The sequence below is a fragment of the Betta splendens genome, chromosome 16, assembly GCF_900634795.4.
Source record: "Betta splendens chromosome 16, fBetSpl5.4, whole genome shotgun sequence".
NCBI lineage: Eukaryota > Metazoa > Chordata > Actinopteri > Anabantiformes > Osphronemidae > Betta > Betta splendens.
The window spans coordinates 10,333,194-10,348,428 of NC_040896.2; the positions used below are offsets into that span (position 1 = coordinate 10,333,194).

At 45.0% G+C, this 15,235-nt stretch overlaps 2 protein-coding genes across 5 annotated transcripts in view; one reads left to right on the plus strand and one right to left on the minus strand.

The window, feature by feature from the left end:
• Positions 1-2,885, minus strand: part of LOC114842724 (glycoprotein endo-alpha-1,2-mannosidase-like protein) — a 13,446-nt gene extending 10,561 nt beyond the window's left edge. For all 3 annotated transcript variants that reach the window (XM_029128527.3, XM_041067626.2, XM_041067625.2), the window contains exons 1-2: positions 2,003-2,885; positions 35-144 (exon numbers count right to left, since the gene is read on the minus strand). In XM_029128527.3, coding sequence (XP_028984360.1) covers positions 35-144; positions 2,003-2,513 — 621 coding nt within the window. In that variant the 5' untranslated portion in view covers positions 2,514-2,885. The remainder of the gene's footprint in view (positions 1-34; positions 145-2,002) is intronic.
• Positions 1-15,053, plus strand: part of lin28aa (lin-28 homolog Aa) — a 19,720-nt gene extending 4,667 nt beyond the window's left edge. The window contains exons 2-7 of one of the 2 annotated variants that reach the window (XM_029128530.3): positions 91-263; positions 3,082-3,185; positions 3,952-5,500; positions 5,943-6,112; positions 9,023-9,207; positions 11,497-15,053. In XM_029128530.3, coding sequence (XP_028984363.1) covers positions 5,470-5,500; positions 5,943-6,112; positions 9,023-9,207; positions 11,497-11,716 — 606 coding nt within the window. In that variant the 5' untranslated portion in view covers positions 91-263; positions 3,082-3,185; positions 3,952-5,469 and the 3' untranslated portion in view covers positions 11,717-15,053. Of the gene's footprint in view, positions 1-90; positions 264-3,081; positions 3,186-3,951; positions 5,501-5,942; positions 6,113-9,022; positions 9,208-11,496 lie in introns of those variants that run through there. The other variant, XM_041067627.2, reaches the window with a different exon arrangement.
• Positions 15,054-15,235: the final 182 nt, after the last annotated feature.

Genomic DNA, 15,235 nt, shown 5'->3' on the forward strand with positions numbered 1-15,235 from the left:
TTTTAATTTCATCACAGTCAATGCACTGATTTACCTTCAGATTGTGTCTATATGCAGCCTCCAGTACAGCTGGTACCAAATCTTCCGCAGGTTCCCCGTTGTCATCGGCCAGGCCAGGAGGATACCAAGACAGAATCAAGACTCCTGGAGGCAAGAGAAGAGCGTCATCATCCATCCTGGACCACAGACACAGGCTCATACTTCATCCTGTACCCTGATAATGCAATAGTACGAATCTCCTACTGAGAACTAAAGTTCAAAAGGTATATAAACCTTTTAAAATGTCACCTAACGCATTGTTGAAATGACACATGAACTGCATGCTGTATGTAGGAAACGCTGACTACACAGGAGGAGAACAAAAGTGTTGAAAAACTTCTGCTCTCATTAATCTCCAGTGGAGTTTTCATGAAACCCTTAACGCAGTTTTACAGGCTCACTGGAGACCAAGGAACAACCACAGTCAGTTGCACTTTTATTGAACGTGCTGTAACATTTCTGCCCTGATAATCCATTAGAGTAATTACAGTGCTTACTTTACAGGTACAGTTTGTGGTAAGATGCTTTTTGTCTGGATAGATAATGGGAAAAATGGGTCTTTAGGCCCAGCTATGTTAAAATGCCCCTGACAAACAGAGGGACGTTGAGGCCTATAGGGATTTTTAGAAAGGTTGTTTCTTTGTGGTTGTTTTGCTTTTTTGGCATTTTTCTGTTTGCTTGTATTCCTTTGTTGCACTTTTTGCTTCCATCTCTGTTTTTGTCTGCTGACATACAAATGTGTGTGGTTCAGTTGAATAATCCCTCTACGATCGTGTAGAGGATGCTGGATTGTTATCCGAATTCCCATATCCTGCATGTGTCATTTAGCGACTGTAACAAACAGTCCCTAAATTAATATTATTATGTAATATCACTACATGACTGCATGACGGCTCACAAATTCCACTGAAGAAATGTTTCTGCATGATCAATCGCTGGCTCAGGAATGATTTTATATTGGCCACAGCCTGACACTAGAAGAGATCTGGCACAATGGACATGTACTCAGCGCAAATCCATTAAAATCATATCTGTGGAGCTGTGGGAACCATTACAGTATTCAACTATTTATTGTATATTAAGAATATTGCCACCACTGAGACTAATTTCATTCAGAGGCCTCTGTAAAGTGAGATGGGAATCGGACACAAGTGGACCTGCTTACTGGCTGTCTGTGTTATATTAAATGGATTGCTTTAACTACGAAGGCCTCTCATAAAACATCTGTGAAGGTGGGGAGGTTGCAGAGGCAGCCTGCTCATCATTCAGGATGCTATACAGTAACATACCCAGTAGCATCAGAGAAACAGGCGGGACTATCAGGTGTTGGCTGCCGGTGGCTCAACAGACAGGCCTGATACTTGACACCAGGCTCCAGGTCTCTGCTGTCTCGTCTTAAATCGCTTCTCTAACTTGATTGTGGGTTTATAGCATATACTCTTCTACACCTGAAAGTTGTTTAATGTTGCATGGCTTCATTGTTGTGACACGCTGGCTGTCTCACAAAAGGTTTTCCTTCGGGACATCTAAATTGCAAATAGACAATCTGACTAAACTGAACACAATCCTACTGTGCTATTGATTCTCACATTTCTGACATTTGAATTAATAACTGAATGCTTAATGACAAATTGGTTCATTTCATTTTTTTTTCTGGTGTGAAACTGAATAATAAATTACATTAAGTTGAATGTTTTAATTGTGCTAATATTTTGGATCCAGGCTGATCTCACTCAGCTGATCCCACTGTAAGGTCACTATGAGTTGTGAAGTGAAGCGCGCGGCAGCACACGTTCGGCTGAGCGTGCGGGGAGCTGTCCGCTGGATCTGTGGTGCTGAAACTGAGCACCACGGCTCAACGTGAGGCCGCTTTGCGCGTGGAGCCACATTTCTGCGCCTCTGCCGTGCGCAAAAACTCAGCACTCAGCTATTTTTCTTAACACAATTCTGCAAACAACGGTACCTGCAGCGGACGCTCCAATCTGCTCCATGTGGGACTCTAGCACGTCCGGGTCCCTCGAGCTGTACGGACTGAGTTCGGGGTAGAAACTGGAGCCGATGTCTTCAGGCGGCATGTGTCTCCCTCTCGGGTAACTGGATGCGATCTTGGGGTCCCAGTGTGGCACCAGGATATGGTCCCAGTGAATGTACTTGCCGTCCATGTGCGGGTTCCCGTACCAGATGTAGTAAAAGATATGCACGTCATAAAATACCGTGCCCTCGGGGCCGGCGTTGGATAACATTGCTTTGGTGTCGCTGGCGGCGGGTCGAGCTTGACCCGGGGACGCGGTGGTGCCACGGGACACGGAGCGCCGGTCCGTCTTCCCCCCCGTCATCGGAAGGAGCTCCAAGCCCGGAGCGAAATCCGAGAACGCGTCGAAGGGTTTTAAGGTCCTCAGCCCCATCATGGTCCCGAAGACGAATAGCGTGAAGAGAAACAGGGCAATGCAAGCTTTCCTCCGGAGTCTTGCCATGTCTGGAGCAGCAGAAGCTACAAACTGCGCGATCGGGACCAGGGGCAGAAAAATACAGCTCCGTGTCGTTTATCTGCGTCCTCCTCCTCCTCCCAGACGACCGTTCGCCTCCCAAACAAACTACGACTCAAAGCATCGTGTTCGTCCGGAAACCTTGAAAGTTGTTACATGATTGCAGTCCATCCGCGGCAACACCAGCCAACCAGCTGGCTGCGAGATCTCCTTACTTTCTCCCGCAGCCTCGTGTTTTCATTCTGCTGAGCCGCAACTTCCCACTTAACAAAGCGTTTGTCAACTCACACACGGAGACGCTGAGCCTTCGGTGGCGTCCCAGTGCGGATGCTCCCGGTGTCGTCCCTTGAAGACGCTTCACTTACTGTTGTCTACTCTCTCTCTCTCTCTCCCGCTCTCTCTCTCCCGCTCTCTCTCTCCCGCTCTCTCTCTCTCTCTCTCTCTCTCTCTCTCTCTCTCTCTCTCCCGCTCTCTCTCTCTCTCTCTCTCTCTCTCTCTCTCTCTCTCTCTCTCTCTCTCTCTCTCTCTCTCTCTCTCTCTCTCGTGCTGCTCGCAGGTTCTGTGCAGAGCCTCGTCTGTATCTGACCGCAGGCAGACGCCCGGTGTCGAGCTGCAGGAGCGAGGCTTTCCGGTGATGTCAGAAGGATTTCTGAGCCTCTGGTTAGTTGACAACTGTGCATTTTGTTATTATAATGACAAGAAACGTCTGGTCAATGATAAGTACATTTGCAACCGGCTGCAGACCATTGCACACAGACAGAGTTTGAAGATAAAGTAATAGTCATATTAAAACTGCTTAGGGGTCAGTCATAACCTCCAACCCAGGTTAGATTGGACTCTTTAAGCTACAGATGCATAAATGAGCTGACAAAAATATTATCTTAAAGTTACATTCATTAGGTTGTTTGTCTGACTCTGGTTTGTCTTTAATTGACGTAGATGTATGACGACATCTAGTGGCTACATTATCGAGCACGCGGCACCTTTATGCTGCTTTCAGGTGACGGCCACGATAAAACGAAACCTTCAATAACGTCTCCCTGGAATAGTTTCAAACTTTACATTTACTGAATCCGAGATGAAGTCGCCGACTTTATCATGCTTTTAAAAGCATGACTGGCATTAAAAGGTCATCATCAGAAGAGCAAACGGAATAGGAAAGAAATAGAATCAAACGTCTGTTGCTTTCAAATTAAATGTTTGGTGAATAGCTGAGTGAATAATAATGAAGTAAAGCCTGTGTCAGTTTAAATACGATAGCTTTTTTTTCTACACTCTGGACTCAAAATGAGCTTCTAAAAATTCTAAAACTATCTCCAAATGTCAGAATGAAAATAATAAGTGTTAAGCAAAACATTCATTACAATTCTTGCAACCAGCTTCATGGAAAACAAGCTTCTCGTATTCATAAACCTTTTCTTTGTAGGCCAAGAAGCTGCAGCCCAGCTCTGTGGTCGGTGCCAAAACCGTTTTTGACATGAAACAATGTTTACGTTTGAGCGTTCTGCGACGCCGCAAGGGGTCGGTGTGGTGGTGAGACGACGAGTCACCTCAAACATCAGTCGGGGCGCGTTTACGGCGCTTTGGGGGTGGAGCTGCAGCTTCCATTCATAAAAAATACTCAATGGTTACGAATATTTAGTCTGAAATCCACAGAGAATTCAGTAATTCAAATAACCATTTTTCTTTCATGTTACATTAACTATTTAATATATATGTGTATTTTTAATTAGCTTTAAAAGCAGATTATTTATTCTACAAATGGTCCTAATTTACTTTTATATCTTATTCATATTTACTATTTCGTGTCAGCTGTAAAAAGGCCACCTGCATTTCCAAGTTTTTAACTTTTCTAATAAATTAATTTTTAAATGTATTTTCTATTAGTTTCGATTCCTTACAATATAAAACAACATATTTATTCTATCGGCCTTAAACTCTTTCGCTTTGCATCGCTTGAATCATTACTTTTCCCCGTCTTTGACTCATCCATCACTCCACAAGGACACGAGTCAACATCCTAACATGATGTGATCAATCACTATCGATCCGCGCGTTCGCTTGAACAGCTTGGCTTGGCTTCGTGTTGTCACCTTGTTCTGGGGCCGCTTTCACAAACACGCTTTTACTCCCAGTTGTTGGAGTCCGCTGGTTTTCCTGCACTTTAACCCATCACCTCGCTGGTTTCACTGGAGTGCACGCATCCTGTGCTGTGCAGGGCCAGGCCGGTGCGTCCCTTTCTTTAGAAACCACAAAGAAACACACAGACTAGTGTTATCAAAAAGTAACAATTTAACTATTTATTATCAATCAAACGCTTTGCAATTTACGCATTTCTAATTTCAATGTTTATAATAAGACTATTATAAAGCTTTTATTATCGACGTTTGTCGCTCCCCACGTTTGGGCCCTTCCGTCACACAAAATGCAGTCTATCCTTGGGGACTGTACTTGCGAATCACGTGGACGTGACCTAGAGTGATGGGGGGTTTGTACGCCGACGTGAGCTGGTCATTTGCACCGACCACCCGAGCTGACCACTACGGGGGAGCGACCGACAGAGAGACGCCGCAGCGGCCGTGAATCCACTGACCCACGAACATGGCAGAAGGTACGCTGGGAGCTGTTGGGGAGGTTTCTTTGGGGATGGTTTAAGTGGCTTCTGGAGGGGCAGGGTTTCCTCGCATTGTTTTGGAGGGTTTTTTTAGGGGGGGGGGGTCGTGAGCAAAAAGTGACCCCCCACCCCTCATTGTTTAGGGGGAATAGGTTGCCAGCCCCCTTTTGTTTACCTCCCTCTCCTGCTGTCCCTCTCACCGCGCAGCTTCTGCTTTTCAAAGCATTTTGCATGAAAGTGGCGATCTGTGAGGATTACGCAGCTTGAGGGGAAGAGGGACACTGCAGCTCGGCCGCTAATTTTGACTCAAGGTTCAACCGAACTGAAGACATGGGCTCCGTTTCTAACCAGGATTTCCCAGGTTGAGTTTTTTTTTTTCTACCACGTTGATTAAGTTGTTTTTTCTTGTGCCGCTGAACTGTCGGTGTGATTGTAGCGGCACGTTTCGGAGGCTGGTTCGCACGCGCGACGCACAATCCGTGTCTATCGCATTAAACGCCGCGCAGCGCCACGACTCATTTAGCGCAAAACTCGCGGCGTGTGCGTCAGGTTTGGGTGAAACCGGTGTTCGGTCCGCTTTAAACGGATTTTTACGCGAACCAACCTGCGCTTGTTGGTGTTGTTTTAGCTTCATCGATTCGTATCTATGAAAGATGCGACAGCGTGAGAGGGAGAACGAAGAAGCGTTTCCCAGTTTCTTCAACTTTGCGAGATCTCCCTTCTTTTTATTTGCGTTTTTGGGGAAAACGCTGTTCTTCCAAACTAGGAGCTGCAGTTTTGTGAGATTACACTTGTCTTTGCAGGAGTGTGTAAGACCGAGGAGGACGAAGGGCCGAGCACCGAGGAGTCCCCGTCCTTCCACGGGGTCGGCGTGTGTAAGTGGTTCAACGTGCGCATGGGCTTCGGGTTCCTGTCCATGACCAACCGGGAGGGAGTCCCGCTGGACGAACCGGTCGACGTATTCGTCCACCAGGTAGGAGCACTCCCACGGCCGCACGGGGCCAACGGCGGAACTCAACTTCATTAACTTATGCATCTGAGTGTGTGAAGCGTCCCACTGGCACGCAAATGGACGAAAACGGGCCTTTTACGCTTAATCCACATGAGACAAATTCAGTTTGCAAATGACGACTGCATGTCTGTCACGTCTGCCTTTTCTGACACTGACCTCATCTTTATAAAGGCAATTTACCCAAGATGGCGGTTTCTTTCATGTCACATATCTTGTGGATTCTCTACCTGAGACATGAGAGATGGTCCCCGTTTGATGAATGTGTCCATTCACGTCGTTCTACAGCCGGTGCTCTTGTAAAAGACTCCTCACTTGGCTCCGTTGTTCATTTGCCTGGGTTTAATTAAAGCCTTCATCTACCTTTATGTGTTGATGGAAGCGGGGGGTGGGGGTTGCTTCACTCCTTCTCATGCCAGTGCCACCTCGTAAGATAAAGGCTTAGCGTGTGAATGAGAGGAGTCCCCACTAAGCTGCTCATTCACTTCACAGATCCTGTCATAAAACGAGGCTCTTTGCTGTCTGTGTGTGCGGTGGTCGCTTCTTTTTTACTGTAGCTTTGAAGAACAAAGGGACTCCACGGTTTTATTTCGAGTCGAGGTCTTTGTCCGCGTGACACCAGGTCGGCGTTCTCCATAAAGTACCTATCAGCGCCTTTCACTCGCGGTCACACAGCTCTTACTCGTTTCTGCCTTCACGCAGTGTGCTTTTCTGCTGCTGATGATGCATTTAGAGATTTATATGCTCTGGAGCAGTTGTAACCGAAATATTGTTTGACTACACACAGGAAGCTGCTACTCGATTAGTCATTTCAGGAAATCTTGGTACTGTTTGGAGAGAATTAAAGTAATTCAGAAGGGGGTGGGGGGGGGGGGTATGAGGTTCGAGTGCCAACCGCCATCACATGTTGCATCAGCATCCACCAATCATGTAGTCAAGCTGATCGAACGGATGCAGAAACTCTACAACGATTCAAGCAATAACCTCAAAGCTACAGTTGGTGTCATTGTGTTCACAGGGGGTGCGTAACCAATCGCTTATTTCCATCTCCGTCGCTGGAAATGTTAGACACGCGTCAGTGATGGATGTGCAGCGGTTGCGGCAGCGTAACAGACCTCAGGCCTAAAATTAGAGGCCGCGTGTCAGGGAAAATAACTCCCAGGGTACACTGGCCTTTGTGCAGGTGGACAATGGGGCCATGCAACTGAAAGGAGCACCCCTCAGCCATGACCGAGCCCCTCTTTGTCTCCGCCACAGTCCTGCTATTGTCAGTCTCAGTTCTGATGTCTTCCTCTGCCTGACTTCACTACCAGAGTTTACATTAGACTACACTTAAAACGCCGTAACCTCAGGACCGTTGATCATGATTCTGTAGGAACCCCCTCCACCTACAAACGCACCACCGATCACAATCCGTGCTTAAATGTGTTTATAGCAGTTGTTCAAATGTTACGGGACTGGACAAAATAGTAGTTGCCTTAACCCAAAGAATTCTCTTTCCTAAAGGAGAACCCAGGTGGTCCCCATCATAGACCTTAGCTTAGAAGAAGTGAGTCCAGGTGAAGTGTTGCTTATAACTAATTAAGCATTAATGTCACACCTGCCTTCTCACAAGCTTTTCTCCCATTTTAACGCTCGACGACTTAATCAGGCTGTTAAACCGAAGGGAATTTTACAGAGGGGTTTCCCATGATGCGTTGCCAGTCTGACAGCTTTATCCTCAAAACCACACCACACCTTCCCCTCATTCAACCCCACTTAACACATGTTCCTAGTAATATGCTAAAGCTGCGGGCAAGAGCCTTATGAAAGGGGGCTTCAGGTGAGCGCTGCTTGAATGCACAGGTAGATACCACACACATGTTCTATTCACCACTGAGAATAACTAAATAAATTGAAACATCATAAAGATGTCACACACTATTGTCAAAGGAAGATAGCAGTCATTTGTGCCTTGTCTCAACTTTTATCTTCAACGGCTTTCTGCCAAACAACTATGCAAAGAATGTCCCTCTGACCCCCCAGCCTCCAAGAGAAGCCATGTTGCCTTCTCACCCCACCCCCAACCTGAGCACTTACCACTGCATCCTGCAGTTTAGGGCTGGTGATGGTGGTCAGCGTGTTAGTGGAGCTTTGTAATGTGGGTGGGAAGAGGCATGGGGGTTGGGGCAGGAGTGTGGAATGCTGTTCCTCTTGAGGGGGATGGGTTGAAGGTTATCCTCATCAGGTTTACCATTCAAATACAGCAAAAAGGACAAAGCAGCATTAGGGCAACAGTGCCTTTTATGCTGGGTAGAGTGGGAACAGCAAGCGTCAAGGGTGTAAAAGCATTTCCAAAGCTTTGGGGTTCTCAGGGGGGACAGTGACCTTCATGATTGTCACATGGGGGGAGGAATCCTAAAGCCGAAAGCGAGAGACCAATTAAAGAAGGGCCTTTTTCAGTGAGGTGACCAAAAGACTCACCCGAAAAGAGCTTGAGAGGTCTTTGTAAAGACGATGGAGAACCTGCTGGAAGGGCAACTGTCTCCAGCAGCAGTCGGTCCATCAGGCCATCGCAAGATGTGCAGTCAGAGTGAATGAAACCGGAAATATTCTAGCTTGGTGCCTCTATCTTGGTCAAATATACAGTTTACTTGGCTGAAAACGTAAGTCGGTGTGTGTGTGTGTGTGTGTGTGTGTGTGTGTGTGTGTGTGTGTGTGTGTGTGTGTGTGTGTGTGTGTGTGTGTGTGTGTGTGTGTGAAATGACCACACATGATATGAAAAATGTCACTAAGGTGTATCTGATAATAAGAGACATGGTCACATTGATTCATGTTATGGTGCCTAAAATCGCAGACTTCAGTTCTGAGACGTCTCCCTGTGGCTGCTTTCAGAGTAAACTGCACATGGAAGGCTTCCGGAGCCTGAAGGAGGGCGAGGCAGTGGAATTCACCTTCAAGAAGTCGTCAAAGGGCCTGGAGTCGCAGCGGGTTACAGGACCGGGCGGCGTCCACTGCGTGGGCAGTGAGAGGAGACCCAAAGGCAAGAAGGTGCAGAAGAGACGCTCAAAAGGAGACAGGTGAGAGAGATGAACCCAGAGAGAAGAGGGGAAATCACTCCTTCAGATGCTTGTCATTATATCAAGCCAGAGGACTGCTGGTTAATGGTTGCCTCCATCTAATCCAGAGTAAAATCATTTGTTTCATTGCAGACATGACATTAGATAAAAAGGGGACTAGTTATCAAAAAACAATATTGAATGTGATGGAAAATCCTGTGAAAACAACTGATAAAACAACTTGACAGACTTGCACATAATACAATGGGATTTCAAACAGCCTCAGAGATATGCAGATGTTCTCACCCTGCAAATAAACACTTATCTGAAGTTTATCTGCAAACAATCTAAAGCACATCTGGAGGAGTTTGGGTCACACAACCTGAAGGAACCTCTGTTCGATAACGCAGAGGTCCACTAGATCATTGTTGTGTCCAGTTTGTATCAAACGCACAATGGTATTTGGTGGTATATAGTTTCTCCCTATTTCCCTTCCTCTTCCTCTGCCCCCAACCCCCACCTCTAACCCTAGAAAGGGTCAGAGCAGCAGGCTTGACGTGTGACCTCGATCAATAACTGTTTAAATCTGCTGACCCCAAGTGAATTCACACCCACACACCCTCTCTTTCAAATCCTTCTTCTCTAACATGATTTGTAAGTCCTAAACCAAACTAATAAATTTAAAAAATCACAATTGACTGACATAAATATTAATCTACTTATGTTTGAAGTTCATAATTGCTGCATTTTCTTCTCCTCAGAGGAGGAGGAGCAAGAAATTTCACCAATGAGTGCTGGTTTCTAGGACGGTGTTACAATATAAATATCTCATAAATGCACCCGCAAAAGTACCAACTTTTAGCTGAACCTGTACATGATGCTTATAGTATAACTAATATGAGTCCAGGTCCTGTTTTAGTCAGTTAAGAGAAAACAATGCAATAAAATATATTAGTTCTTTACTGTTTTCAAATGTTTTCTCCAGAAGTGCACAGGTTTTTAGCAGCAGGGAAACCTGGTCCCAGTGGAGGTAAAAACAGCTACAGGGCCTTTGATTTGTGGGTCATTCTTTGAATATCAATGTTGTGTGGGGTTAGAGGTGTATCAACCTCACCCCCCTGTCAGTTGTGATTAGAGCAAGAGAGTAGTTGGTGTGAGAGCAGAGATCATTACGACCTCAAACAGTCCCGCGAGCTTCACCGTGGTTTCTCCGTTCCCACTGGACGTCGCTGGACAAGGACATCGCGCTCTCCAGCTTTGTCACAGTGCAACCCAAGATGCTGGTTTGTGGGTTTGTGTAGTAGTAGGAAACAATGCAGTGTATTCACAGGGTTCCGGCTTTGCCGTACGAGTAATAATGTCATGTTCTCTTCATATTTTATAGACCAGAGTGAGAGTTTATCACTCCCACATTCATACGTACATATATGAATGAATGGGGAGGAAAAGGGTTCCTCTCTATTTAATTGATAACAGATGCAAAAGCCCTGGCAAGGGGGTGAAAGGTCACTGTTGCCATGGCAACTACCTACAAGTAAATGGAAGTGAGCTGGGGGCTGGGGTGGAATGGAGGTAGGGGTTAGAGAACTGAGGAGAAAGGGTTAGAGGGTCAGGGTTCAGAGGTCATTGCTGCAGTTTTTATAGACAAAGGGTCCACTTCCCCTTCCCTCCGGACGGGTGCTGATGTAGGGAGGTCCCGTTTCTTGACAGTATAGACCTTGACACCACCCCAACGGCCGCTGCCACAAAGCCTCGCTGACCCCCCGCTGCAACCCTCATCAGCTGCCACAATGGCGGCAGGCGCGCCGGCGTGGCACAGGCCGCCCGCCTCACGCCCACCGCCCATCTGTCTTCCAGCCCCGCACGCGTGGCCCTTCCATAGTTCCTATGAGCAAACGGAGGACAGCTCCCACTGACCCAGAGAACGTTCACCTGTAAAGTTCAATGCCGATGAAAGGGACGTCTTAGTTCCATCACTCGAAGTGATTTGTAATCAAAAGTCCACCAAGTCCTGCTACTTGAGGTTTACAGTGACACACTGTTAGCTTGATTTACAGTTTGACCATATACAAACGTGGATAAATGTCAATGCAAAGCTTCATCAAACGCAGCTAAAGTTCCAGGTGAAATGTTGCCATCTAGTGGGAAACAGGTGCAAATTAAACGCGCCTTTCACTCAAAAATGTGCTTTGGTCATTGCTGGATGTTTGAGCCTAGTTCAACAGTGGTCTTTCTTTTGCAGAGCATTTATTGGCATCCCAACACTTTGAATACACCTTTAACATGGCTGAACGCTTTCTGCTCTCGCAGGTGCTACAACTGCGGAGGTCTGGACCATCACGCCAAAGAGTGCAAGTTGCCGCCCCAGCCCAAAAAGTGCCATTTCTGCCAGAGCATCGAGCACATGGTCGCCAACTGCCCCGTCAAAGCACAACAGTCCTCGCCGGGTTCTCAGGGAAAGCCGTCCTCCGTGAAAGGAGACGAGGAGGAGCACAGCCACGGCGCACTGCCCCCCAAGGCCTCCGATTAACCGAGGAGGTGGGGGGGTGGGGGGCCACGGCGACGCCAGCCAAGCACAGAGGCCAATCATACTGCTTTGACGGAGGGACGGGCCACACAATCCCCTTCCACCTGTTAAAGCTGCCTTTGGAACGAGCTCAGGTGAAAATTTCTCATGACGAATGTTGCTCACGGTTTTTTCTTTTTGTTAGTCTTTTTTTTTTTGATTTGAAGCAATACTCAGGAATACTGCTGTATTATTGCACTCAGGACGCTTTCTATATGTGAATCACTGCTGTTGAGGGGCTTGGGACGGTCGTGAGCGACGCCATATGTTGGATTATCTTATTAGGTTTTTGTAGAATCAGCATTCTCTTGTGTGTGTGGACCTGTAGACCTCAGTTTTTGGAACAGTTTATCAAGTACAGAACTACAATTTCCTGCCTTACTGTTCAGACTCTTCCTGCTCCTCCCCGGCTGACAAGGCAGAGACGTGGCCGCGCCCCTGAGGGAGAATGAGAGTTCGTTTACATATCAAACAGGGGTGGGTTCATCTGGGGCAGGTTTTAGGGTATAGCTTTAGGCAATGTATTGGCTTATGCTGATGTTGCAGTTGACCATCCAGTTTCCTGGGGCCAAATGAATGTTAGACCAGAAGCAGAAGCCAGGTTCTGGTCAGAGTTCTTTGTTTTTTTGTCATTTTATTATTGTTACATTCAGTGTGTTGCTGGCCGCATAAAGGTACACGGTCTACCTCATTGATGCATGTTTAGTCTGTCGAATTGAATACAGCCGTGATACAGATTTGGAGAATGTATTTTGAACAGAGATTAACATTTTTAGTTCTAATAATCTAAATAAGAACTTGACACTGGGTTTTACGCAGCAGGATAATGCAGATTGTTAGACTGGCTCCTTGAAGCAGCCTAAAAACCTGGAGAGCAGCAAAACTGTCGAGCCAGGTGTCAAGTTCCTCTGGAATCAGCTCTCCATTTTCCGTGTGGTTTGAGTTTATTAGCTGCTGTGTGACAAACGTCTGCTTCACAATAACCTCAACGTGGATTTAATAGAATTCCAACAAATGTTAAACCAATGCATTTCCATGACATAAGATACTTGATCTGGACTGAGTTACTGAGGGGTCCGGCTAGCTCTCCTCTTAATACTTGAATTAAATGAGGCAGAATCAGACATGATGTTGCCAGTGGGAAGGCTGGTGTTTTTATTTTATTTTATCTAGTATGATCCATTTCTAGGTAGTTTATTTAAGACATTACCTCCCTATGACCCTTAGTAGGGTAATAGTTCAGGAACACCAAGCCTGCGAGGAGGAGTACGTAGGACTAGCTAGCTCAGCATTTTACTCCCGTTTTACAGGAGAAGCTGATGAGACTTTTACACCCAATTAATATATATGTAAAATTATTCTAAAAGCCTTTAAGAATCAAACTACTTATTTATTTTCATCAAAGAGTGCTGCAGTTCCTCCTTCTGCTCTTTGTTGAAGCCTCTCAGCAATGAATGTTCAACTAGACACCAGACACTCAGGACTCCATTCAGTCATATAAGTTGATATATGAGTCAAATAAATTAGGTAACATCGAGTCGCTCGTATCACTTATGTACATATGTGCTTGAAAGATCATTGTCCTTAATAATCCAATGCAGTACGACTATAATATTACAGTAATATATTGCATCATCAGAGAGAGACAGCATACAGTACATAGTGTACAGGTACATAGTATTATGAGGACTGACGTTAACAGATTCTTTTATTTCTTTTGCCTTGTATGATTTTTTTATATATTTTTGTACTAAATGAGCCTTTCAGAAAAGAGGCTTATTGTTATTATTCCTATCTATGCCAAAACCAATGCAATGTTACTCTGCACTAATCATGTGTACGATGCATTAACATCTTTTATATTTAGTTAAATTCGTTTTTAATATGTTCCATATGTTATATGTTATATTTTTTTAGATTTCCTTATACTACACACAGTCATTTGCAGGTTTAAAAAAACTCCTCTGGGCTCAACTCAGGAACTGCCGATCTGGAATCTCAGGGAATACTTCAGATTGATTGGAAGGAGTCGAGGAGTGTTGACTAAAGAAAGAAAGTAGGGAATGAACACTCATCTGCGTGATGTGACCCATATGAGTAGGGAGCCAAAGTAAAAGTTGGCTTCACAGGCAACACAATACGAAGATTGCTGTCAAGAAGCAACGATTGCAAACGGTGCCAAACAGTTAAGACTGGTATTTACCAGCTTTTGTGACTCAACTTTACATGCACCCAGTATGCTAATGTTTATATTTTCTTCTCTTCAACATAACGTGCCATGATATCAAAAATGTTCCACTAATATTGTATTGTTCCTCTATAATCGTTGTAGATGGGGATGTAGTAGAATGTTGTTAAAGGGACTGGGGCTAGTAGTGTATAATCTGGGGTAGTCTCATCTCAGTTCATGGCTGATACTTAGTGTCCCAGACTATCAGTGCTTATGACAAAAAGAATGTGTCACGGATTATGTAATACTCAAACAGGCGGTGTCTATATACATTTTCCAAGTTCAAAGTTTACATATGCAAACACTGTTTTGATAGAAACCTCTCAGGATATGAAAGGACACACAGGTTGTTAATGTAAGAACTCTGATTAGGTGGAATGGTTTACGTCTCTTTGCATTTTTGGGTTGAATGTACCACTTGTGACTGCAGTGCCAGTAAATCCTTTCACCTGAACACTCAACTGAACAGGGACACACGCAGGTTGACTTTTGATCAATTTGTGCAACCAGGATTTTTACCATTCCTGAAAAACACTAAATACCTCATGTGTCAAACCTTTATAAGTGATTGTAACACAATTTTTAGGGTTGAAGAAACGTGTTTGGAGTATTTTTTGGTGATCCATGTCCATGACAGATGGTCTGGTTGCAACAAACCTGTTTGACCCCTCAGTGGTGTGTTATTGTTATATGTCAGGTGTTAGATGGGTTAGATATACTTTTGCAAATCAAAAGACGTGTGACATTTGAAGTACATTAAAGCGTTCGCTATCACAATGTGCTTTATGTGACCCTTCTCGTGGTACATCTTGTTTGTGACCATCAGCCATTTAATTTGTGATGTTTTTATCTTATCTGGTTAATGGCTAGAGCTGTTTCCAAAAGAATGTGCATTTATTACTGATGAATGTATGAATGTTTACTGCCACAAAACTACAATTATCTTGATCTCAGACAATTTGATGGTTAGTTTGTCGATTTTGAGCAGCATGTAGGCCTTTCAAAGTATTATTGTGATAATGTTTCTATATGTAAATCTGCTCCATTTCCTAATAAATATATTAATAGCGATGTGTTTAATTTGTTCTTAATTATACAGTCATTTACAGTAAACTGTGTATTGCGGCACTGAATAGAAGTTCCTTATAAGTCGTGAGACAAATGTGTCATCATGCATTATTTTTAAATGCGTTTTACATTCGCACAAGAGGCGGATTTACTGACGAAGCTCCTTTAACTCCTTGTAGCATCGC